The sequence below is a fragment of the Ovis canadensis genome, chromosome 8 (assembly GCF_042477335.2).
Source record: "Ovis canadensis isolate MfBH-ARS-UI-01 breed Bighorn chromosome 8, ARS-UI_OviCan_v2, whole genome shotgun sequence".
Taxonomy (NCBI): Eukaryota; Metazoa; Chordata; class Mammalia; order Artiodactyla; family Bovidae; genus Ovis; species Ovis canadensis.
In genome coordinates, this window is record NC_091252.1 from 48,385,916 (window position 1) to 48,412,638 (window position 26,723).

The 26,723-nt window shown below is 34.4% G+C and overlaps 1 protein-coding gene across 7 annotated transcripts in view; it reads left to right on the forward strand.

Moving 5' to 3' along the window:
- USP45 (ubiquitin specific peptidase 45) overlaps positions 1 to 25,587 on the forward strand; it is a 56,644-nt gene extending 31,057 nt beyond the window's left edge. For 2 of the 7 annotated variants that reach the window (XM_069599207.1, XM_069599208.1), the window contains exons 10-18: positions 5,321 to 5,402; positions 7,263 to 7,354; positions 8,898 to 8,954; positions 9,286 to 9,429; positions 10,698 to 11,364; positions 14,858 to 14,955; positions 19,084 to 19,170; positions 22,224 to 22,377; positions 22,937 to 25,587. In XM_069599207.1, coding sequence (XP_069455308.1) covers positions 5,321 to 5,402; positions 7,263 to 7,354; positions 8,898 to 8,954; positions 9,286 to 9,429; positions 10,698 to 11,364; positions 14,858 to 14,955; positions 19,084 to 19,170; positions 22,224 to 22,377; positions 22,937 to 23,067 — 1,512 coding nt within the window. In that variant the 3' untranslated portion in view covers positions 23,068 to 25,587. Of the gene's footprint in view, positions 1 to 5,320; positions 5,403 to 7,262; positions 7,355 to 8,897; positions 8,955 to 9,285; positions 9,430 to 10,697; positions 11,365 to 12,941; positions 13,116 to 14,857; positions 14,956 to 19,083; positions 19,171 to 22,223; positions 22,378 to 22,936 lie in introns of those variants that run through there. The other 5 variants (XR_011258799.1, XR_011258800.1, XR_011258801.1 and 2 more) reach the window with 5 other exon arrangements.
- Positions 25,588 to 26,723: the final 1,136 nt, after the last annotated feature.

A 26,723-nucleotide genomic window follows, 5' to 3' on the forward strand; every position in this document is an offset into this window, starting at 1 on the left:
GTAGATGGACCTAAACCCATTTATTTTATTCAACTTGATGAACTACCTTTTAACTAACTTTAACAGTTTAGAGCAGAGAATGTAAATTTGTGGCTAGGATACAATAAAAAAAAGCAAATGTCTAATAGTTTAGAAGTTAAGAATTTAAACAGCTTCATTGTTTTTACTCTTTTAAAAAAGAGTGATATTACAGCTTACATATCAGTGTATGGTAAAGGCTCATTAAAAGTCATGTCTGAATTAGTAAAATGTTCAAATTGTAGAATAAATTTATAGACTTGTAAGTTGAATTAAAGGTCTTTAGTTGCTCGAGAGACTTTTTACAGTTATATCTATAGATGATATTTATAGGTAAACATGGGTATTTATGGCATCTTTCATTTAAGTCCATTGAATATTTCTCTTGCATATCTCTTGCACCATTCTGATTCGCTTCTTTTAGTTCAGTGTTCTCTTTTCAAGGTAAAAAAGTCAAGTTTACCTCAGACAGTATCAAAATGATATCAATTTTCAAGTTTATTGAGTCTGAATTGGAGATTATTTCAATATTTAATAGCTTCTGGGACACATTTCAATTTCCTTCACATGTAAGTATATTTTAGGAGTGAATAACATGGTATGGATTGTTGTATGTTTACTTTTATATCCTACTTTGTATATATTTAAATTTTTAAATCTAACATTAACTTTCAAAATACACTTGAAAGAGAATAGTGAGCAGTTCTAGGAAATACAATGTGCTGATCATAGGCTAGTTAATAAATAGAACTTACTTTCATAATTATTGGGGAGGAATATTAAAAACTAATTATAAAACATATCATACATATGAAAGAACATGTACAAATATAGTTTAAAGCATACTATAAATACTGTTAGCACTCCTCCCTACCACCACCCCCAGAGTTAAAAAATAGATTATTAGTACCATAAAAGCTACCTGTTTCTTTTTTTCAAATACTTCTTCCTCAGCACAGGTAACCACTATTTTGACCTTTACAGAAATCATTCCATAGTTTTGAGAGCTACTTCTGTATGCTTAAAGAATATATTGTTTAGTTTTTGAAAACTGAGTAGCAAGCACAAACTTAACTGCCTTTATTGGATGGTTCCCAAAAGATGAGAGAATCTCTGGAACATAGTCTGGCTTTGGCTTGCCAATTTACAAGACCTCTTTCTGGGAAAGTCAGTAGGCAAGGTCATGAATGTGTTCTGAGTCACACCTGTCAAAGTCAAGGTCAATTAACAGAGATTAAAAGAGACCAGGTACTAGTTCTCATCCCAAAAGGTTGGAGACTGCTCTGTGTTTTCTGCTTCTGAGTTCATCATGGCCCACATCATGACTCTCGGGAATAGGCCCAAGCAGAACAATTCTGGGGTGGTAAATTGTGTCCTCTTCTGATCAAGGTAGCAGAGCAGGAAGAGGAGATGTAACATTAGCAGCTCATTCCCTGTACATTCTGTTCTCAGAGAAAAACATGGTAGAATGGCAGAAGGGATCTTGGTGTCAACAATATGTCCATCTTGTAAGTCTCACTGCCCCAGTCTAGATTGGTTGCCTCCCACATTAGAAGTGCAAGCATCATTCTGAAATTCTTCCTAACTGTCCTCTGGGAATTCTCTCTGACTCTCTTACATGATGTCCCTGCTGTTGCCTGTAAACCACTTTGTTATCTTTCTTTGTTTATGTTCTCATTTGGTGATGTGTGTGTATACATATGTATATTTCCTTTTGATTCTTCAAAAAGTGGCATATACTGATCCATGACCCTGTCTTTTTGAGGTGACATATTGTAGCAACTTTCCATATCAGAAGATAAAAAGTTTCCTTTTTAAAAAAAAACCTGTTCCTTTATAACCAATTCTAACCATTTCCTTATTGATTGTCCCTTATATGTTGTTTCCAGTGTTTTTGCCTTTATGAACAATGCTCTGATGAATAATGTATGTGTGTTATTTCACATGTCTCTAAGTATATCTGTATAAATATAGAAGTGAGCTTTCTGGGTCACATGACACATGCATGTGTAATTTTGATAACTGTTACCAAATTGTCCTCCATAGGCGTACAGTTTTCACTGTGTCAGCAACATAAGTGTTTTTCCATAGCCTCACCAAAAGACTTTTGTACCAAACTTTAACATTTTTGCCAATCTGATAGGTAGAAAATGGTATCTCAGGGTAATTTTAGTGTACGTTTTTCTCTTTATGAATAAAGCCCAATATCTTTTCATTTGTTCTTATTTTTTTTCCCATATTTCTGCTGGGTTTTGATCCTTTGATGATTTCTAAAAGCTTTTTGTGTACTAGAGAGGAAATATGTTACCAAGTTTATCATTTGTGATATGATTTTGCCTATAATGTTGCAATAGCTTTTTTTTAAATGTAATGTTAAACATTTTTTTGTTTTTGAATTTAAAAATCTTAAGTTTTTTTTTTTTAATGGCTTCTGGATATTGAGTCTTAGTTGAAAAGGCATTTTTAATTTACTTCAAGGTTATAAAAGAATTTCCCCATGTTTTCTTCTGATACTTTTATGATTGACTTTTATCTAAATCTTAATCTATTGAAATTTACCCTGTTCCATGATATTTTCATTTTTCCCATTTGGCTGTCCTATAGCTACCCAAACTATATAATATGCTTTCCCCACTAAATTGGTAGCACTCTAATTATACTAACTTCTCATATTATTTGGGTTTTTTCTAAACTTGCCCTTGGTTGTGTTTGCTTATATGTTTAAGTACTAGATTTAACCTTTCAGTTATGAAGATTTTAATGCATTTGGTCAGTCATCTCTTACTACACTTTCCTCTCTGCCCCCAAGTTTTCATTGCTATTCTTATTTATTTTTTCCATATCTGGGTAGAACCTATCTCTCCCTTCAATCTCTCACATTAAAAAAAGAAAAAACTCTAAAATCTATATACTATTGCCATTTTCACTGGAATTATGTTAAATAAATAAATTGGGTGGAAGGTGAATTGAAATGTTCATAATGATAGGACTTATCCAAGAACATGCTGTGTCTTTCCATTTGATCAAATTTTCTTTTGTATCTTTCAATAGTGTTCCTCATTTAGATATTACACATTTGTTTAGTATATTCCTAGCTATTTTATATTTTCAGTTGCTATTATAGTTTATTTTTTGCTATATCTTCTGACAGTTCTGTTTGTGTGAAGGCGATTGACTTCATTATATTTATATATTCCCTGTTAAATTCTCATTATTATAGTAGCTTTTTATTTCATTTAGTTCCTCTGGCTTTTCATCTGCAAATAATTTTCTCTCTTTTATACTTTTATATCTCTGAGATTTATTTTTTGTCAAATACATCAGGAAAACTTTAATACAGTGTTAAATAGTAGTAGTGAATTGGGGGTATTGAGGGATTTGATCTTATTTTTACTCAGTGTATATGATGGCTTATATTAATTAATGTTATTAGATTTCCCTAATATCTCTGTATTGCTAGAATAAAAGCCTCTTGGTCATACTATAATCTTTGTCTGGTTTTTTTTAAATTGTGCAGCTAGCTATATTCTGTTGCTGATATTTTATTTAGAATTTTTTTAGGTGATAGTATATCTGTGTGTACACTCTTGTCAGCTTTTGGTACCAATATTATGCTTCATGAAGATAATTTGATAGCTTCCCTTTTTCTGTGCCCTGGGACATAGCTCTACTGGAGTCTTCTGTGAAATTATTGGAGGTTTGTGTAGGGAATATGAAATTCAGTGACTTTAATGATTTTTTTTTTTCTTCCTTGAAAGCTGGAAAATTTTCTAATGTTTTGGAAAATTATCTATTTTTTTCCCTGAATTTTCAAATATAATTACCTAAGAGTTGAGCAAAGTGGTCTCTCATGATTATTTGCAATCTTTCATTTAGGTGGTGATTCTCCATTTTTGTTATATGTGATGTTATGCTTTTCATGCTTATGTTTTTTTTCATACTTGTCTTGATTTAGATTAGTTGGTGGGTTTATTTATCCCTGGTGCCCAGAAAATCAGCTTTTGATTCATTTATTCTCTTCAATTTCTACTTTTTTCCTCTTAACTCTTTCCTTATACTTGTGTTCAGTTTGATGTCCTTTTCTAAATGTATAAGTTAGCTGCTTAATTCATTTTTAATTCTTTTCAATCGATCTACATATATAAAGCTGTTCTGAAGAGTGAAAAGTATCTTGGATTCTGACATATAAAGTTTTCTTACTCTCTGAGAAGATTGCAGTTCTGTTTAATTTCTCTTTGACATGATAATTTTTTAGCAAAAGATTTATGTATCATTTTCATATCAAGAAATCTAAGTCAAACAGTGGTTTCACATATATGAAAACCTGACTTTGCTTACTACCTTTCCCCTCACCCCACTGTTAAAATGTGAATTAGAGAAGATTAAATTTATCCACTAAGAGGGCTGCAATTAGTGTAAAAGATGATAATTTATTGGCTTAAATAAATCTTTATTTTTGGAATATATTTAGTTTTATTCTGAGAGTTTTTCTTGAGGTTAGATCTTTTCTAAACCAGAAGAGGTGTAGAACCATAAGCCTTATCATTTACTAAGTGCTGCTGATGACTTGAACACATGATTTTCATTGACAACTAAATTCAAATAAAATAAAAATCAAGTTCTGGAGTTGTCTTCTTGTTGTGGACAATATTCTGGACTTTAGTCATGTATATAGATATGTTTATGCATATGTGTGTATATATATATATATGTAAAATAATCTATATGGAGGTCATAGTGACAAATTTAATAGCTTCTTATGTATTACGACTTTCTTTGTAGATAAGAAATTTCATATGGTCTACTTGTTACTTTTTGTCCTGATTAAGGAGTAAATCATCTTAGGGATAGAGTTGGGGAGAGTAAGGGAGGAAGCAAGAGATGGGGAGAGATGGGGGATAGAAGAAAAAAGGAGAACTTATTCTAAACCTGTAAAAAAAAAAATGGGGCTAGACTGCTTGCATTTTGTTGACTGTGAAAAATACTTAAACACAAGAGAGAACCTGTATATAGGAACCTTCACTTATTTGGGGGAGAATCTGGCAACACACAATTATTCATGCATGGAGTTTTAGAACTGGAGTAAAGGATACATTTAACTTTCTAAAAATTCAGTCATTTTAATTTACAGACTAGGGAACTGAGATCCAGTGTATGTTGCTGTTTGAAAATCCTCCAGAGGATGAAGCTTGAATCAGTTGTCACTGAAACCAGATTCTAGTCACAGGAACACAGAATAATGCTTTGAAAGGATACATTCTAGTATAGATTCTTAAGAAATTCTTATTGCTTTGTTTTATAGCGAATACAAGCTGGCATTCTAAAAGCGTTCAACAACCCAACTACTAAAACTGCTGATGATGAAACTAGAAAAAAAGTCAAAGGTATGTTGACAGTTTCACTGTTAAGAGTTTTTTCTAGAAGAAAATATTGTAAGTTTCTTTTTAGCGGGGAAGTGGGAAAGGAACTGAACATTATGTGAACTAATTCTCTGAAGTAATGAGAATTTACTTATTCCTGTGGTGGCAAGATAGTCTAATGGGTCATAGAAAATGTTAGAATCTATGTGAATTTAAAAAAAAACTAGTATCAAATATACAGTTTGACTGATGCACTTAAGAGAAGTATCCTATGGGAGATTTGAAAGGTTGTTGAAAGTAGCAACCTCCCTTGGAAGTTTACTTTTATCATACTGTGTCATTTTTCTATAGTGGATTTATGGATATTGGCTAGTCTTAGCTAGGCTAAATGCTTCAGTGTTCCAGAGATTCCTTCAAGGAAATCATTATTTAAGAGGATACTGTTAAGTCAAGCATACGTGTCTACTCCTAGTGTTGACTCTTCATCAGCCAAAATATGAGGCAGAAACAATGATTAACTAACTGATCAAAGCTGATCATTTATAATGATCAGTATTTAAATGTAGGTTTATATCCCATTTATTAACAATTTATTGTGTCCTATAAATATATTCTTCCTTGAAGTAGTAATTCATTTTTAGAAAATGTTTTAAAATATTATTTCTTACTTTATTTATTCTCTTTTCTAATTCTGTTTTTATAGCATTATATATAAAGCATGTCTATATGAACAAATATAAATACATTAAGCTTGTATATAACAAAACTTTATGTGCAGTTGAAGATTCAAGATTTTAAAAAATAATAGGTTCTTGGGTATTCTCTGTTCTTTTGTTTTGAGATAGTGCCATCTAGTGCATGTTTAGAATAACTTCGTTTTTTCTTTCACTCCTTTTCAGTTTTGTAATCTGACTTATTTTCAATCCCTTGTACAATTTTCCTTAATGAAACATCTTAGTCAAACATAACTTCTAAATAGTTACCATCGTAATTAATAGGTATTTCTTGATATGTCCAGATAAAAACTGCTCTGTCATTCAGTGCTTCAAGTAATGTTTTAAAATGATTTAAATTGTTTGCATGAAATTTGAGGATAGAGAGCCAAAAAGGATGGAAGAGAAATTTGAAAGAGGAGTGAATAGGTTTAAAAAATTTTTTTTTTAATATATTTTCCCCCTTGGTTTACTGTGAGAAATTTCAAACTTCTGTTAGAATAGTGTGAAGCCCACGTGCCTGTGTGCCCATAATCATGCTTAAATTACACTTGATTCATGTTTCATCTGTTCTCCCCCAATTCCATATTATTTTGAATCAAAGCATAGGCATCATTTTCTTTTATTTATAAATATATAAATATGTAACATATAATATATAAATAGAAATAGAATGATTTTAGCATTTTTATGTAACAAGAGTTAAATATATAGCTAAGTTATTAATTTCCATGTTAGTTCTTTATGCTTTGCAGGGTATACTTGTCTTTTACTACTCTGTTGTTTCCACAGTTAGGGTCCTGGCATTTGTAGCCCTAAATCATAATCTCTTTTCTCATCCCTCTGTCTACCTCTAGGTTAGGCACAGAGGCTTTTCAAAGGGCTTAGTGGGAGCAGTTGACTGTGGTATGAACAGTGGTGATTACTCTACTTATTTTACTTCTTAAAGTTTAAGAACAATCAGTTTGTTATTTATTTGAGACTGCAGTAGTTGATAGTCACATTTTCTCTATAGAATTGTAAAGAAAATTATAACATCATATAGTAAAATATATTATTAAATATGGTCCCAGATTATTCAGATTTCTTTTGATTCAACAGAAAAAAAGCCTGTTACATTGTTAGGTTGATGGTTGATATGTTTTTTGCATTAAAAGTATTATTTTTACAGCATATGGAAGAGAAGGTGTGAAAATGAACTTCATAGATCGTATCTTTATTGGTGAATTAACTAGCACGGTCATGTGTGAAGAATGTTCAAATGTAGGTACTTTGGAATTCTCTTCAACACAGACTAGATTATAGTCACATTGTTTTATTGTTTTCTTTCACATGTAATCATCAGCAGTCATTTTTATTTGTGACAGATGACTACATAGTAGTTTTTGAAAGTCTTTAAAAAATATATCCTTCACTGCTAGAAAATAAACATAATGTATAATTTTTTTTAAGTAAATGTTATCTAAATTTTCCTCTTGACACACCTGTGAAGTTCATTTAGCCTATTTTAGTGCTAGCTAGTCATTTGGGTTGAAAATGAAAGAGAAACTTCTGTGAAGAGAGTAACTACGTTAATATCATTATGCATTGCCCTAAATTGTAATCCCAATAGAAATAATTCAATGTAGTGACATAATTTAGACTGATCTTCTTTAAAAGTTTACATTTATATGACTTGTTCAGTTTTTTCTTAAAAAGCAGACTTGACTCATCTTTGAATTTAGTGATAATTTCATTTTGAATGCCATCTGTACTATAACAGCTTCTTAAGGACTGTATAAATTTTTACAGGTTTTTCAATTGCTTGGTAAGGAATATTTCTGGAACTGTATGGCATATAATAGGTTTAAACTTCTGTCAGATTTTAATCATAAAAGAGAGTTTTTATATCTGTCTTCCTATCCCAGATTGTAGAGTATCTTCCCTCTCTAATCTTATAAAATCAGGATTATATATTGTATCTCCTTCAAGCCTATCATAGTGAAGCACAGAATGTGTCATCATGATATTATGGTTGACCCTTGAATGGCATGGGTTTGAACTGCAAGGGCTCACTTATACACAAATTTTTCCAATAGATACTGCTAAAGTCCTACACAATCTGCATTTGGTTGAATCTGCAGATGCAGAATCCCAGATACAAAGCGCCAACTGTGAAGTTATGCTCTAATTTTTGACTATTCAGTGGGATGGGGGTCAGCATTCTTAACCCCCACATTGTTCAATAGTCAGCTCCACTTAGGTTTCTAATATATTCAACGTAGAAGTTGATTTCTTTTTTCATAAACTATAGAGTATCTTTTAAAATAGAATTATCCTGAAGAATCTTCAAAACACAGTCAAGTTCTCTAGCTTTTCTCATGGCTTTTTCTTAACATTTCATATTTTATTTATGTTATGTCATAACATATGTCATATATTATGGCCCCAATTTCACCAAAAATATACTTATATCCTCAGTTAATCAGTTTTATTATATACAGTTTATTTTAAAAGTTACTTTAAATATTCCACATTAGTCATATTAACAGTATTATAAAAGTCAACTGTGTTGCATTTACTGAAGCTTTGGATTATCTTATTTTGATTAACTGCATATGTGTTGCCATGGGGTCACAAAGAGTTGGATACAACTGAGCGACTGAACAAATGTGTTGCTATACCCAATTAAATTACTATTTCTTCCAGGAATGCTTTTTAACTTAAGATTTTAAGTTTTCCTGGGAAGATTTCTTTAAGAGTTTATAAAACTACATTGTTTACATTAGAATTCTAACTGAAGTTTTCAATGTGTTTTCTTTTTAAGATCTCCACGGTGAAAGATCCTTTTATTGATATTTCACTTCCTATAATAGAAGAAAGGGTAAGGAGAAAAACCTTAAGCCTTTTTGTGAAGGACATTTATAAATTCATAATGTAGGCATTTTTGAGTATATTATCAAGTATCTGAGAGTCATGAGTCTTTATATACAGTAATTGAGTTTGTGCAGTGTATTTGATATTGGAGTTTGTATATGTATGAGTGAAGGATGATATAGTTCCTAATCTCAAGGAATTTAAACCCTTATGCTTTATATTTTGAGAATTAACATTTAGGAAATTATATTTCAAGTGTTACAAATATTAAAAAGTATATGATATCCAGAATTTATTTCCTAAAGAAATTTTGTATTATGTACATGCTATCTATATAGGTTTCAAAACCTGTACTTTTGGGAAGAATAAGTAAATATGGAAGTTTACAAGAGACAGATACTGGTCAATACAGTGGCACTGTTACTGTAGAGAATACTCATCAACCCAGAGCCATCAGGAAGCATTCTTCATCTAAAGATATGGTAAGATTATATGCATTTGTGAAACAAATGCTTTTTGAAACATTTTAGTAGGAAAAATTTTTTAAAGTATACAAAAATAGAGAAAAAGGTATAATAACCCTCCATGTGCCCATTTCTCAGTGTCATAGTTGTCATCTCACAGCTAGTCATGTTTTATCTGTCTCACATTTTCCTCCTCCTCATCCTAGGTTATTTTGAAATAAATCCCAACATATATCTAAATGTATGTCTCCAAAAGATGCTTTTTAAAGACAGAACCATTGTATCATTATTGTACCTAAAAATATTTCAAACTTATTGGACAAACATCTAGTCATAATTTTAATTTCTATAATTGAGTCATAAAATATTTGCTTTTGCTTTTTCAAGCATATTTGAATTTAGGATCTTCATCTCATAAATGTCTTTTAATCCACAGATTCCACCTTTTTTTTCTTTGCAATTTATTTGTTGAAGACACGAGATCATTTTTTTCCAGCAGTCTCACCTTCCCACATCAATAGTAATGCATTTTGCATATTGTGGTAGTTCGTTTTGCATGCAGTAATTCATCTAGATGTTCTTAAGAGACGCCTCTGTTCCCTTTGTTTCCTCTCTAAGGCAGTTAGAACTAAAGGCCTAAATAGCTTTAAGTTTGATTATTTAATTTTTTGCAAGAAAACTTTTTCAAGTGATGGTATGTATTTCCCTCAGGAGGTGCATATTACGTTTGATATTTCTTTTCCTGTGATGTTATCAGTAATTGATTACCATTGTCTGATCCACTGTTTCACCAGGGACTCACTAGGGAGGGTGACCATGGTGACTGATGAATAAAGCCATATAAATTTAAAGATATCCATTTGAATTTGCACCTTATTAAAAAAAAATGCTTTTTTACATGATATGATTTATACTAGCTTGGCAAATTGATGTATTACTAGATTTAACTTACTCTGTTCAAAAGTCCTTTAAGGGGCAAAAGTACAGAGATTGTGCAGAGGTTTACACTTGAAAAGCCTCCAGCATAGCACTGTTCCACAAAAGTCCTGTTCCCCACCCATAAATAGGTAACCATTAAGTTGGTTCCTTGTGTAAAAGTTTATTTTTAAATTAAAGCTTTTTGTTAGCATACTGTTCATTGTAGTTTGGGTAGATTTAGGAAATGGATTTCAGAGGTACTAGAAATAGTATTTAAATAATTGTGAAATGTTTAAATAAGACTTACTAGCATTTATTTTCAGTAAGGTCACAAGATTCTTTTCTCTGAAAACACTATCAACTTACAGAATCAGCTAATTCATGGCAGAAAATGTACAAGAAAATCTGGAGAAGATAAAGCTGCTGTCATATACCAGAAAAATGAAAGCCTTGAGGTGAATAGAGACTCTTCATTGTTTGCAAGCGTCATGAACACCGAGTTGACTCTGACTGAAAGCCCTACCGATGGCAGTGAGAAAGAAGACAGCCTTTCTGAAAGTAGCGTTGATGCTGACAGCGAGGCTTCGGAGTCTGAGAGTGCTCCGAAACAGACTTTGTTGTTGAGATCCAGAAGCGGATACTACACGCACACAAATGGACACCCTCACTACCCGTCCAAGAGTGAACCACTCACTAGGGAGGGCAACCATGGTGACGAGGGAGTGGCTGAAGCTATTTCTGAACTTCATTTGAGCAGCACTATAATTCGAGCTAGGGATTTTGACAGAGAAAATCAGCCACTAAGTGTTTCAAATAATTTGTGTTTTTCAGAGGACAAGCATATGGTGTCTCAGAGCCCCCAAAATGCTTTTCAGACCCTTTCTCAGAGCTATATAACCACTTCTAAAGAATGTTCAGTTCAGTCTTGTCTCTATCAGTTTACATCTATGGAATTGCTAATGGGGAATAACAAGCTTCTGTGTGAGAACTGTACTGAGAAGAAACAGAAGTACCAAAAGGAAACCACTTCTGCAGGTAAATATTTAGCTTAACTTTTTTTTTTTTAAGTATTCATGGATTATCTGATAATCAGTAACTAGTGGCTTATAGATCCTACATGGAGGAACCTAAGGACCTGTCACCATACATTGGCTGCTTGAAGTCAGGGGTTGTCTTACTCATATTTGTACCTTAGCATTGAAGACACTTGACTGGGCAAGAGAAATTTTCAATAGAATTTTGTCCAAATAAATTGAAGAACAGGAAGTATCCATCTCTGCCTTGAAAATGCAAATTCACATAATCTTATTTCAGGGAACTAGCTATCTCACTAGACAGACCTTTATTGGCAAAGTAATGTCTCTGCTTTTGAATATGCTGTCTAGGTTGGTCATAACTTTCCTTCCAAGGAGTAAGCGTCTTTTAATTTCATGGCTGCAGTCACCATCTGCAGTGATTTTGGAGCCCCCCAAAATAAAGTCTGACACTGTCTCCACTGTTTCCCCATTTATTTCCCATGAAGTGATGGGACCAGATGCCATGATCTTCGTTTTCTGAATGTTGAGTTTAAGCCAACTTTTTCACTCTCCTCTTTCACTTTCATCAAGAGGCTCTTCACTTTCTGCCATAAGGGTGGTGTCATCTGCATATCTGAGGTTATTGATATTTCTCCTAGCAATCTTGATTCCAGCTTGTGCTTCTTCCAGCCCAGAGTTTCTCATGATGTATTCTGCATTTAAGTTAAATAAGCAGGGTGACAATATACAGCCTTGATGTACTCCTTTTCCTATTTGGAACCAGTCTGTTGTTCCATGTCCAGTTCTAACTGTTGTTTCCTGACCTGCATATAGGTTTCTCAAGAGGCAGTTCAGGTGGTCTGGTATTCCCATCTCTTTCAGAATTTTCCACAGTTGACTGTGATCCACACAGTCAAAGGCTTTGGCATAGTCAATAAAGCAGAAATAGATGTTTTTCTGGAACTCTCTTGCCTTTTCCATGATCCAGTGGATATTGGCAGTTTGATCTCTGGTTCCTCTGCCTTTTCTAAAACCAGCTTGAACATCTGGAAGTTCACGGTTCACGTACTGCTGAAGCCTGGCTTGGAGAATTTTGAGCGTTACTTTACTAGCGTGTGAGATGAGTGCAATTGTGCGATAGTTTGAGCATTCTTTGGCATTGCCTTTCTTTGGAATTGGAAAGAAAACTGACCTTTTCCAGTGCTGTGGCCACTGCTCAGTTTTCCAAATTTGTTGGCATATTGAATGCAGCACTTTCACAGCATCATCTTTCAGGATTTGAAACAGTTCAAGTGGAATTCCATCACCTCCACTAGCTTTGTTCGTAGTGATGCTTTCTAAGGCCCACTTGACTTCACATTCCAGGATGTCTGGCTGTAGATGAGTAATCACACAGTCATGATTATCTTGGTCGTGAAGATCTTTTGGGTACAGTTCTTCTGTGTATTCTTGCCACCTTTTCTTAATATCTTCTGCTTCTGTTAGGTCCATACCATTTCTGTCCTTTATTGAGCCCATCTTTGCATGAAATGTTCCCTTGGTATCTCTAATTTTCTTGAAGAGATCTCTAGTCTTTCCCATCTGTGGTTTTTCCAGTAGTCATGTATGGATGTGAGAGTTGGACTGTGAAGAAAGCTGAGCGCCAAAGAATTGATGCTTTTGAATTGTGGTGTTGGAGAAGACTCTTGAGAGTCCTTTGAACTGCAAGGAGACCCAACCAGTCCATTCTGAAGGAGATCAGTCCTGGGTGTTCTTTGGAAGGAATGATGCTAAAACTGAAACTCCAATACTTTGGCCATCTCATGAGAAGAGTTGACTCATTGGAAAAGACTCTGATGCTGGGAGGGATTGGGGGCAGGAGGAGAAGGGGACGACTGAGGATGAGATGGCTGGATGGCATCACTGACTCAAGGGACATGAGTTTGAGTGAACTCTAGGAGTTGGTGATGGACAGGGAGGCCTGGCATGCTGCAATTCATGGGGTCACAAAGAGTCGGACGCGACTGAGCTACTGAACTGAACTGAGCTATGTGAAGTCTTTCGAGAAATAATTTCTGTAAAACTTAATTGCAACGCCAGTGAGATTAATGTCCTTCACAAAAGTCATATCATGAGATATAAATTTGAAGATTTTAAGTAGTAGTATATTATATAGCTAGCTATATACTATGTTTTGTTGACAAGAGAAAAGTAGAAAAGGTTGATTTGTCAATTAGAAAGTTTTTAGTGTACCTCTAGCCTTGATTAAATGAAGAAAAAATTCTGATTCTTAATGACTGTTTTAAAATGTAGGTTTTATTATTCAGGTATAATGAGCCTAACAGATGAGATGATTGCCACTGAAAAGGTAGTTTATTACTTAAGTGTAGTTCCCAAGAGAAGGGGACACACTAAGACATGCCACCCAGGGTAACAAGGGGAAGCACCAGGGTTGGTCAGGAGACAGAGGGAGCAAGGGGGAAAGTGCAGTCAAGTGCCTTTATTGTGGTTGCCGAGGGAAGGAATGAATGGAGCAGGGCAAAAAGGTTTAGAAGTGAATAATCTGAGGTATAGGGACTGTCTCTAGTGGTCTGGTACCTGGCTCTGGTGTGAGTAGGGCAGGTTAATAGTGACCTAGAGTATCAGAGCCCAGTATAGGAGGTAGTTGGGTAAGGGCTTTGGAAATACATATGAAAGGCACACTGAATTTGTTTACTGTCTAAGAATTAGGCTCTGGAAAAGGCACTTTGCAGTGTCAGCAAGGCCCCGGATGTCAAAGCATCAGAATGAAAATATGATTAATACATTAAAATTAATGTCTAGATGGGAGAGGAAGAAATGCCAGCTTATACTAATCCAAGTTAAATATGCAGTTGGCCTTTGAAATCCTATCACAAGTCTTTCCTAACAACGTCTTATTTTTTTATTAATTTATTTTTAATCGGAAGATAATTGCTTTGTAATGTTGTGTTGATTTCTGCCATACATCAACATGAATCATAGATATACATATGTCCCTTCCCTCTTAAACCTCCCTCCCACCCCGCCCCACCCCTCTACATTGTCACAGAACCCCAGGTTGAGTTCCCTGCATCATAGAGCAGATTCCCACTAGCTATCTATTTTACGTATGTAACAACCTTTTATGGAAGTGTCCCATTGTTCCCATGATACATGATCTTCTTTCACTGCAATGAGTAATGACCCAGTTTTTTCAACTACAAGTATACTGGAAGGCGTTGACATAAGTCACTTCTGGTCTATCAGCTTTCCACCTTCCAGAGCTGTGTTGCAAATGTCACCTCCCCTGTTCTTTGTCCTTATAAGTGTGTGGCTTAAAAATAAAATCCCTTTCATATCATTGGAGTTTTAGGGTTGAGTTGAGCCTCCCAGTAATCAGAAGTCTTAATTTCTTTTCTAACATTTTAAAAAATGTGGTATACTGCTTCTGTTTAAATGTTTACTATACTTTATGGGCAATAATGTATAAGATGTAATTTATAAATAAATTTATTATATTGTATCTTATGCAGAAAAGAAAGCAGAGGGGGTTTATACTAATGCCAGGAAGCAACTGCTCATTTCTGCTGTTCCAGCTATCCTGATTCTCCATCTCAAAAGATTTCATCAGGTAAATTCTCTTTAGTAGTACTATACATATTTTCATCGTATGTTTTGCAGAGCCCTTAGTCTTGTAAGGCTTCCCAGGTGGTGCAGTTGTAAGGTATCCACCTGCTAATGCAGGAGATGCAGGAGACATGGGTTTGATCCCTGGGCCACAAAGATCCCCGGAGGAGGAAATGGCAGCCCCCTCCAGTATTCTTGTCTAGAAAATTCCATAGATAGGGGAGTCTGGCAGGTTACAGTTCATGGGTTGCAAAGAGCTGGACACAACTAGCAACTGAGCGTACACACACAAGTCTTGTACTGTCAAGGATTAGACAGTAATTTATTGAATTTAAAATTTTTCTTGTGAAATTTACTGCTCTTTCAGCCATGATAGCTTATAAGACTTTTCTAAATAAGATTGTCTAATTCACAATATATGAAGATTTAGCTGGTATGGTAGGAACCTCAGTGGTGTGTGTCTGTGAGAGAGAGAGAGTGTGTGTGTAGGTTTGTGTCAGCGGAAAATAGAATTTTTAAGGAACCCTTAGAAGTAGGGAAATAACAAGGTACACATAGCTTTCTGAGGTTTTATCCCAGTGGAGAAAAGAGTGCTTGGGCTGAGTATGGTTGGCTGGGACTAATTGCAAAAAGGTCTGCAAGGCAGGCCTCACTTTTCTAGGATTCTAGTGGGAGAGAACCTATTTTTAAAAGTTTTTCTCCAGTTGGTTATACTTTAATGTCTTCTCTCTCTCTCTCTTTTTTTTTTTTTTTGTATTTGATAAAATGATTTTAAAGTTTCTCCAGAAGAAACTTTAGTAATTAAATACTGTGGTCAGAATTTCAGTGAATTTGAGTACAATTTAAAGTCTGTTGTTATGATATAGGACGAATCTCAAACCAGTTGGGAAGAAGGCTAGGTTATTCTTTAAAGGACTTAAGAAAGGTGTTTGAAATAAAAATTTAGAGCTTCCTTCTAGACCAAATATGTTGATATCAGTACTGTTTTCAGACAGATTTTTTTAATTGTATGAAACATTATTGAAAGACTAGAAGAAAACTTCAGGAAAATTACTAACCTGATCCTTGTGTGAACAATTTTCTAAATATAAAACCATTGAAAGAAATCTCAAGAGATGGAAAGCTTTGATGATATATCTGCAACGTATCAGGTGGGCCACAGATGAACTAGAAGAGATTTTTCTCTGTATCTGCATCCCTACCCATGGAAATTAGATGAAGTTCTTGATTTCCTATAGCCAACATTACAGAAACTCTGTGGAAATGGCCATGGAAAGCGGAAGCAGATGTATTGTGTCTCATTACAGTACATCAGAATGCTAAATGGAAGGTGTATATCTGCAAGGACTTGGTGTGAATTTGCTAGGGTCATGCCAGATTTGAGAATGATATACCACGGTTATTTTATATTTGGTACTTACATCCCTTTTAGGAACAACCTACAGAAGGAGTTCATGCCCTTACAGGGAAATTTTTCTAGACGTCTAGGTACGTCAGGCCTGTATATTGTCACCCTGCTCGTTTAACTTCTATGCAGAGTACATCATGAGAAACGCTAGGCTGGAAGAAGCACAGCTGGAATCAAGATTGCTGGGAGAAATATCAATAACCTCAGATATGCAGATGACACCACCCTTATGGTAGAAAGTGAAGAGGAACTCAAAAGCCTCTTGATGAAAGTGAAAGTGGAGAGTGAAAAAGTTGGCTTAAAGCTCAACATTCAGAAAATGAAGATCATGGTATCTGGTCCCATCATTTCATGGCAAATAGATGGGGAAACAGTGGAAACGGTGTCAGACTTTATTTTTTTAGGCTCCAAAATCATTGCAGATGGTGACTGCAGCCATGAAATTAAAAGACGCTTACTCCTTGGAAGAAAAGTTATGACCAAGCTAGATAGCATATTGAAAAGCAGAGACATTACTTTGCTGACTAAGGGCCGTCTAGTCAAGGCTATGGTTTTTCCAGTGGTCAAGTATGGATGTGAGAGTTGGACTGTGAAGAAAGCTGAGTGCCGAAGAACTGATGCTTTTGAACTGTGGTGTTGGAGAAGACTCTTGAGAGTCCCTTGGACTGCAAGGAGATCCAACCAGTCCATTCTGAAGGAGATCAGCCCTGGGATTTCTTTGGAAGGAATGATGCTAAAGCTGAAACTCCAGTCAGTACTTTGGCCACCTCATGTGAAGAGTTGACTCATAGGAAAAGACTCTGATGCTGGGAGGGGTTGGGGTTAGGAGAGAAGGGGACAGCAGAGGATGAGATGGCTGGATGGCATCACTGCTTCGATGGACGTGAGTCTGGGTAAACTCTGGGAGTTGGTGATGATTAGGGAGGCCTGGTGTGCTGCGATTCATGGGGTCACAAAGAGTTAGACGCGACTGAGCGACTGAACTGAACTGAGGTCCCTTCTTGATCTCAGGCTAGATGTAATGTCTGCAAAGCCACATTCTCATTCCCTGAAACTGTGAAATAGAGGGATCAGAATCTCTAAGCAGTGTCTCTGCTTCTAGCTTTCTTGTGTCTCTGAAAACCTATTTCCCCATACTAATTTTAGAGTTCTATTAGAAACATCCATAGAACCTGAGAGAGCTCAACAAGATGGAGCTCTTTGTCATAAATATAGCAAGTGATTAATATTGAAAATAAATAAAGAGCCCTTAAAGACTGGATGGACATGAGTTTGAGTGAACTCTGGGAGTTGGTGATGGACAGGGAGGCCTGGTGTGCTGCGATTCATGGGGTCACAAAGGATCGGACACGACTGAGCGACTGAACTGAACTGAACTGAAAGATCAATAAGAAAAAGATCAAGACTCTAATAGTAAAATGGTAAAGAACATGAATTGACAGTTCATAGAAGTAAAAAATTCCAAGAAAAAGTGAAAGGAAGTTCCATTCTTTCTAGCAAAACAAATGCAAAATACAATGACAGTGAGATTCCTCTTTTAGCCTGCCCAAAATTGTAAAGATTATAACAGTGTTGACAGAAGTCTATTCTCTTAAGGGTAATTTTTCAACAGCAAAGTACTGTTTGGGGAGGACACATAAGCCTGACATGATCTGACATTGCAGGTATCAGCTGCTTTATAGATATTACCTGATAAGAAAAAAAGGAGGCAAACAAATTGAATTAACAGATTAAGTTTTCCTGATATGACTTCATAATTTCATTTCTGATATCAGGTTAAGACTCCTAAAGATTACTTGAAAATGCAAATCACTGGCAATATTTTGGTCAAAAAATAAGTTTTTTTTTTTCATTAAAGAAAGATAAGAAATAGGCAACAATCTATAGTAAGTGTTATGTGATTAGTATGCAAATAAAAAGACTAGTCATTGAAGTAAGTCATGAAAGCTTTTCATGAAAGGTTGCGTCTGTATTAATTTTGTCTACCCAAATGGGATTCAAGTATCTTCTTATTCTAAAAAGAGTCCATTTTTATTTTTGAGTTTCCTATCCAATATATTTGATGGTCTGTCAGTAAATTTTTATTATTACTTAATACAAATATACATTTTTCAAGGCCTGCCTTTGGATACTAAAAATAGAGAAGGAAGTAGAGTTTCTTAATCAACATGAAGATTCATTTTGATATATATAATATGTAATGTTTACTTTTATTGATAAAATGATTTGGGTGTTCAGGCTTTTTTCTTTTTAATGAATGAATATCACTGAATTTTAGAACTGAACATGACCTAATCTAACGCATTTATACCCATTTTCTGCCTTGATCTAGATAAGGTTGTCTAGAGTCAAGTTAACTGTTAACCAGTCATTGAGTCAGGCCTGTAATACCAGACTCCTGACCCTTCAATTGAGTACATTTTTAGGTAGCATATATGTCAGTAGCTTAGCTTCAGTCACATTGAGTTTATTTTTCAGTGTTCAAATGCACAGTGAAAGTAATTATTTTCATATTGTCTGTGGTAAAAATACCCATGTAAATGAACTATCTTTGCAATAAGTTTATGAAACCTAATTGAGAACTTAGTCATATATCAGTTTTGGATTATTGATGTTTTAATAGCTATGAAGAAACTAACCTTTTGGATTTCCCTTTTGGTTTTAATTAAAATTAACAAACCCAATGATCTATAAATTAAGTTTGTTACAATTTTTTTTTTTGAGGCTGGTTTGAGTCTTCGCAAAGTAAACAGACATGTAGATTTTCCACTTATGCTTGACTTAGCACCATTCTGTTCTGCTACTTGTAAGGTATAGTATATTATTAATATATTTAATTGTCTTGCAAATAATATGCTTTAGAATATCCTATGTATTGTTTATTAGACCATGTCTTTCTCCCTATCTCCTACCCTCTGTCTCTCTTGTCCCCTTCCTCCCTTTCTTCTTCCATCCAACATTTAACACACTGAATATGACTTTTGTCCTTTGGGAGACAGAATAAGTTGAAAAGATGTGTAAAGCATAAGTGAGGCATGATGTTACTGATCAAAGCTGCTTGTAAATGCTGCTAGAGTCAGATAGTTGCTGAGAGAAATAAGCAGACTTTGTGCCCTCTCCTGTTCCTTGTGAATGATGTGCTTAATTGGTAGTAGTTTTAGCATTTGAAGAGTTTTCTTCTCTTTTGTAAACCAGTGTACTAGTGCATTGTCTTTCATGCCATTTCATGTACGTAACTGAGACTAGTGTACTTGCCAACTGAGTACAAATTTAAAATTACTAGTACTTTAATAATCAGACATAGAAAACAAGCTGGTTTATAATTGCTTGTGCTTATATGTGAGAACTAACTGTAAGTGAAATTGATGACTTTACTTTCCATGTGGAAACCACACAGTTCTGGGGTAACTCACATATTGCCCTGTTCACCATTTCTAGTTAACAGTCTGGGTTTAGTGGTACATAAACTTATTGAACTTAATAATTTCAATACATTGATCAGTCAAGACAAAAATATCTTAAATTCAGTTTTTCAGTGAATCCAGTTCGTCTACTGTGGAATACCAGCACTTTTTTGCCAGATGTTTATATTCAGTCTCCGTAGAATTTGATATATTCATAGAACTTGATAATGTGGCAAACAAAATGTCTAGCAAGCTGTGTATTAAACTTACAAAAACATATTTTTTAAAAGTACCTATTATGGAGAATTTCCAACAAACACCAAAGAGAACAGTACAAATGAACCTCTCGCCCCCAGATCCTACCTGTATGGCCAGTCCCACCCCATCCACATACTCATCTACCTCTTCCTTTTATATTAATTTTTTTCTTACATTATTTTGAAGCAAGTATCAGGTATCCTTTCATTCATAAGTCTTTTCCTCTATGCTTCTCTAAAAGATAAGAATTACCCCCTCCCCTCCCTTTTAAACATAACCACAATACACTTTCACGCCAAAAGAATTAGCATTACTTTTTATATCTTCTGGGCTTCCCTAGTGGCTCAGATGGTAGAGTCTGCCTGCAGTGTGGGAGGCCTGGGTTCAATCCCTGGGTCGGGAAGATCCCCTGGAAAACGAAATGGCAATCCACTCCAGTATCCTTGCCTGGAAAATCCCATGGACAGAGGAGCCTGGCAGGCTACAGTCCATGGGGTCACAAAGAATCAGACATGACTGAGGGACTTCACTTCCACTTTCTATCTTCTAGCATACGTATTTCCAATTGTCTAGTAAATTCTTTAAATGAATTAATATCCAAGTAAGGACTACATGTCATGATTGAAAAATCTCTCTCTTAATACATAGTTTCCCTCTCCCATCTCTGCTTCGTACAATTTATTTGTTGAAGAAACTGGATCATCTTTCTGGTAGTTTCATAGAGTTTAGATTTTGATGATTATTCCTTTATCCTCTTGATTTCCTACAAATAGGTAGTTGGATCAAGAGAAGCTTGAATAGATCCTCACCCCACCCCTCAACTTCCACCCCAACCCCTGATAAGGCTGTTTAATAGGGAGTTTCTGTTCTTTCATCAGGTGGCACATAATGCCAGTTCTGTGATGTTAGCAACCAGTGTTGCCCAATGAGTTCATTAACAGTTACAGAATTGTGGTATCCTGTTACTCTTTCTTCATTTATTTACTGGAATACTTCTATATAAAGAGAAATTCCTTTTATCTCTTTAATTATTTTACATTATAGTTCTTTTAGAAAAGGCAGGATAAATGCTCAATTCTTTCCCCATTCTCCTTTTAAGCCAGTTTCAGAATAATGAATTTACTATCATTCTCAAACTGTGATCAGTAAATTTATCATTATGAATTCATGAATTTTAACACACTAAATATGTTTGAATTTACTGCACTCTTCTTTTAATTCATAGTCTAATACATCTAGTGGGTCCATTGTTGGCCACTGAGAGCCTCTTCAGGTTGGCTCCTCGGTTCTTTTGACATGACCCCTGTGGTTGCTCACAGAATGATTATGCCACCAACTGGATGTTCATTTGCTTATTTTAAAATTTTCATTTTTAGGTATTATTACTTAAATTTTTTTTGTTGTTTAATAATTACATAAAGTATTTATGTAGTTCTAAAGTCAAATGTATAAATCAAGGTAAATTCAAAAAGAGTAAGTTTTCTCCATGTCCGTTCTACCTGTTTCTTTCCTTTCTTTAGAGATAACCATTTTTTCAAATTATTATTTATTCATCTATAATTTTAAAAAATATAAACAAATAAGTACATACCTATTATATATGTATATAATATCTCACCTCTTTAATAATTATAGCTTACAAGATGTATCCTTTCTTTCTACTGTATTAACATTGTATCCTGGAGAGTATTTCATAGCAGTGTTTAGAGATAATCTGCACTCCATTTTTAAAACAGCATAATACTCTCTTCTGTGGATGCATTATAGTTTACTCAAGCCGTCCCCAGTTTATGCACTTTTGAGTCTACAGGTTTTTGGTATTACAAATAATCCTGCAATCACTTGTCTGGTGCATGTGTTTTTACATATTGCTCATGATACCTATGAGATAGAGTCCTAGAAAAGGGACTGATAAATCCAAGAGTAATGCACGTGTAGCTTAGCTAAATAGCATGAAATTTTTCTGAATAGAGCTACCCTTTTGCATTCTCACATGTGAGCACTCTTTTTCCCAACAGCCCAGGCAACAGAAAAGGTCAAGTTTTTGCATTTTGCTAGTCTAGTACAGGTGGGCAAGTACCCCAGTATAGTGTTAATTGCTGTTATTTTAAGTAGGATGTACATTTAATTTAATTTTCCTTATAATAAGATTTCACTAAATATTACTAATTAATTTGAGGTTTTTTTTTCTTTGTCTTAAAGAATGTAAGTGTGGGAGGTAAAGTTCTCTATGGTCTCTATGGCGTAGTGGAACATAGCGGCTCAATGAGAGGAGGTCACTACACCGCTTACGTGAAAGTGAGAACACCCTCCAGGAAATTACTGGAACACATCACTGGAAAGAAAAATGTACCTGGTATGCCACCCTAAGTTTGTTTTATTCTTAAAAACAAATTAATTTATTCTTTTTCTGGAAGAAGTAGGTTTTTTAATGGATACTTCATGTGCATTCACTTTGTTAAGTGAGAAATACCTTAAAGAGTACCTAGATAATCTTAAATATCGTAAAACTGTACCCTTCACATCAGGTGAAATGGCATCCAGTTTTTCAAGGTGTTAAGTCATTGTGTTTTGCAGTGGAATAGCATTTTATTTAATAGTATCAGTAGTTTTTGAAGATATACTAGGTCCTCAGAATAGAGCTAGAGTTAAAAATTTGCTTCAGTCATCTATGTATTTCTTTCTTTCTCTTTTAGTGTAAATGCACTTTTCCTTAAATAAGGCTATCTAGTATTTCACTAGATATTTAAATGCTCTTAATATTAATGCTTTGAAAGAGTTCATTTTGGAAGATGTTTAACCCCAAACAGCCTTATGCAATAAAGTCTAACATTAGATACATATAGTTAGTGATAACTTTCGTGTAAAATCAGAACATACTTATTGTAAAATTATACTTCTTTTTGTTTTGTTAGGTTTGAAAGAAGCTGATAGTGAATCAGCAAGCCAGTGGGTCCATGTTAGTGACACTTATGTGCAGGTGGTTCCAGAATCAAGAGCACTTAGTGCACAAGCATACCTTCTTTTTTATGAAAGAATATTATAATTATTTGTTAATTAGTATTGATAATGATTATTTAGGTCACTTTTATTTAAATGCTGCAGTGTTAACCACAATATGCAATGTGCCTTTGTAGTCTTTTCTGTAGGAATAGCATGTTCCTCAAATGTTCCTGAACATTGTTACCATTTTGGTGAATCCTTTTAAAGTAAATTTACTAAATGCATTCAGGGACTTCCCCAGTGGTTCAGTGGTTAAGACTCAGCTTCCACTGCAGGATTGGGTCCCTGGGTAAAGGAACTTAAGCTTCTGCATACCTTGTGGGATGCAGCCAAAAACAAAACAAAGTAAAAACAAAACTAAATGCTTTCAAACTTATATCCTTAAAATAAACATAAACACATGTTTTTAAAAACTTATTTGTCCTGGAAAAGAATAACAGTTCACAATAGTTAACTCCTTTATAATGTGACTTATTGCAGGCATTCAGAAATGATGCTGGCTAAGTCAAATCATTCCTTAGACAGTGTTTCCCAAATGTGACTCACATACCAGTTTTCTGTTTGTGTGTGTGTGTGTGTGTGTGTGTGTGTGTATATCTCCTATGCCATTGTTTATTATTCTTAACCTTATTTTTTAGCCTTTTTAAACCATAGTGTTATTTTGATCATATTCCACATTTTATGTGCTAATTATATTTTTTCTAATAAGTATTAAATGTATAACTATTAAAGAAAAATTGTCCACTCATGTAGCACTCCACTTAAAATCATCTCAGGGCTATCCAGTGGTATATCACCCAGCTGTTTGGGAAACATTGCTATAACATGTGCTGTGCTGTGCTTAGTTACTCAGTTGAGTCCATCTCTTTGTGAACCCCATGAACTGTAGCCCGCCAGGCCCCTCGGTCCATAGGTATTCTCCAGGCAAGAATACTAGAGTGGGTTGTCATGCCCTTCTTCAGAGATCTTCCCAACCCAGGGGTCGAACCCAGGTCTCTTGCATTGCAGGTGGATTTCTTTACTGTCTGAGCCACCAGGGAAGCCCAAGAATACCAGAGTGGGTAGCCTAACCCTTCTCCAGGGGATCTCCCTGACCCAGGAATTGAACCAGGGTCTCCTGCATTGCAAGGGATTCTTTACCAGCTGAGCTATCAGGGAAAGAAGCCCTTTTTGTAACATATACTTATACAATTGGCATAGTGACTTTATCATTTTTTATATGACTCAATCATATAAAAAAGCACCACTGTTACTTCAGTAATATGGATTTACAAATAACATTGATTAGCTTATTGCTTTGAGGTTTTGAAAACTAGAAAAATACTAAAATATTTTATCAACATACTATATTCAGCCTATTCATGATGGAGTTGAGAATAATTTACAGGTGATTAACCAAGATCAAAATGTATTTATAGATAATTGTTACATGTAGAATTGGTAAATAGAAGTTGTTAATTCATATGGAACCATAGGATACTTTTGAAATGTAAATTACCAAATCACATTTGTAAATGATAGGGAATTATATTCTTATACTTAACAGGAAAATATGCATTTTCTAGTTCTGTAGAGCAGTAAATATTAATTATGATTTTGGGGTTTTGAGATCACTTTTTGTCTTTAGTAAGCATCATTAGTAAGTTCAACTAGGTTTTGTTTTTATTTTAATGGACCATTAAGTTGGCATTTCTGATTTTCTTTCAAAATAATTAATATCAAAATGATGATATTTCCCCACACTCCTAGAAAACAAATTATTAAGCTGTCAAAACTTGCCATGAAAATGTTACTATTCCTTAGGCTTAAATGTTTAAAAAATGACTACTTTGGTGTTAGATTATTAAATCAAAACACATAACTGCATGGTTCAAGCATCCTCATCATTAGTGCTCACAAATGATAGTACAGGCAGGTGCTGATTAAGTGCCTGGTGCTAGTTCATTCTCCTGTTGTTAAAGAAGTGGCTATAGATAACATGTGGAAATATTTAACCAAGATTCTGACCCTTCTTAATATTTAAGTGTATATAATATTATCAAGGTTATTAGTGCTGCCTTTTGCTATATGGATGAATGGAATTGTGATTAGTGTTAAAGACAGTAATAATATATGAAATTCAGAGCTTTAAAAAGTCATTGCATAAACTCTTTTTAAGCTGTCAAAATTTCAGTAGTAGTGATTTCCTTGATTTTTAACAGTGAAATGATGGAAAAATATATCTTTATATAAGTTAACCTATAAACTCAGGTTGTATCCTGTAAAGGTGAACAGTGTTTAAAGGTTTTCTCTTTAACTTTAATCCATTAACATTGAAGAGTTCAGTACCAGAGCAGTGAAATCTTTTGGAAAACTATTAGTTAAATCTCTTTATTCAAGTCATCCATCTTGGTAATGATAATTACCAAGATGTAATTGTCACTCGCCCAAATGTAAATGTTAAGTTGCCTCATTTTTCTTCTAGAAAAAATACCATTAAGAGGCATGCAGATTTCTTTGGATGTCACCTGCTTCTTATTTCGTTGATAGGTAGATGGATAGATGAAAAAGAGAAGGAAAGAAACAGGGAAAGGAAAGAATAGAAGAAAGAAGGGGAAGAAATGAGCATTCTTTTCTGTTTCCTCTTGGCTTACCCATTACACATTTAAGTAGAGATGGTGAATAATCCCTGAGGACAAGCATCAAGGAAAGTGCCTAGTTCCTTTTTTCATTGATAGGATGCTAGGACATGAACTAGGGCTCTATTTGTTAATTAGGAGATCTATTAAACTTTATTCTGAATACCAGTTAAGAGTGACTTTTCATTAAGTGATACATTGTAGCTTCAGAATATTAACTGAGTACTCAAGTACTACAGTAGTTTTTATGCTTAACTTCATGTTTATTCATTAAGTATATATTTTATTTAACATCATCCAGGAGTCAGGCACTGGACTGGTACTATTTTAACATCTTTTAAAATGAGGCCTGTGTAAATTTTAGACATTATCTAGAGGTAAGGAGATAACTTTTATTTTCATTTCCATAGTGTTAAATGAGTTAATTCTGATATTTGTTTTTGTTGTTTTTTTTAATGGCCTGAAGTTTATGAATGCTTTGCTTTTCCAGGTCTGCTAGTAATGGAATAAATTTAATTTTGAGATCTAAGAATTGACTAAAAATAGCTTTTGTAATAGAGAAAGTATGTTAAGTTACACATGGATCTACATTTAAATTTTTGCTTTTATTTTGAATATTTCCAAAGCACATTTGCAGGGGTATTAAATTGTGAAGCTAATTTAGTAACAGTAGCTTCCAGATGACCTCAGGAAATAGTACAAATCAGTGAGAATGTTTACAGATCCTCTAAACAACTACCACAGTGTTTGGCCAGATGAATTTAAGAAGTAAGATGAGAGTTTAGCTTTATTTAGAAACTGGCTTACAGTGTATATATAACCTCGGTTTTCCGTCGTTATTCCATATTTAAAATGATAAAGTTTTGACTATATATAAATTATGTGAATATTTTTGACATAACCAAAGTCTATTTATATTTAAGATTTTGTCATGTAATGTTTTTAAAACTGATGTAAAGGCCACCGTTTTGAATGGCCATGGAGAGTGGCATCAGTTCTAAGAGTAGGTGATACCTGTTTTCTTACTGTAAATGTGCCAACAAAGCTATTTTACTATGATATATTTAAGAGCTCTTAGTTC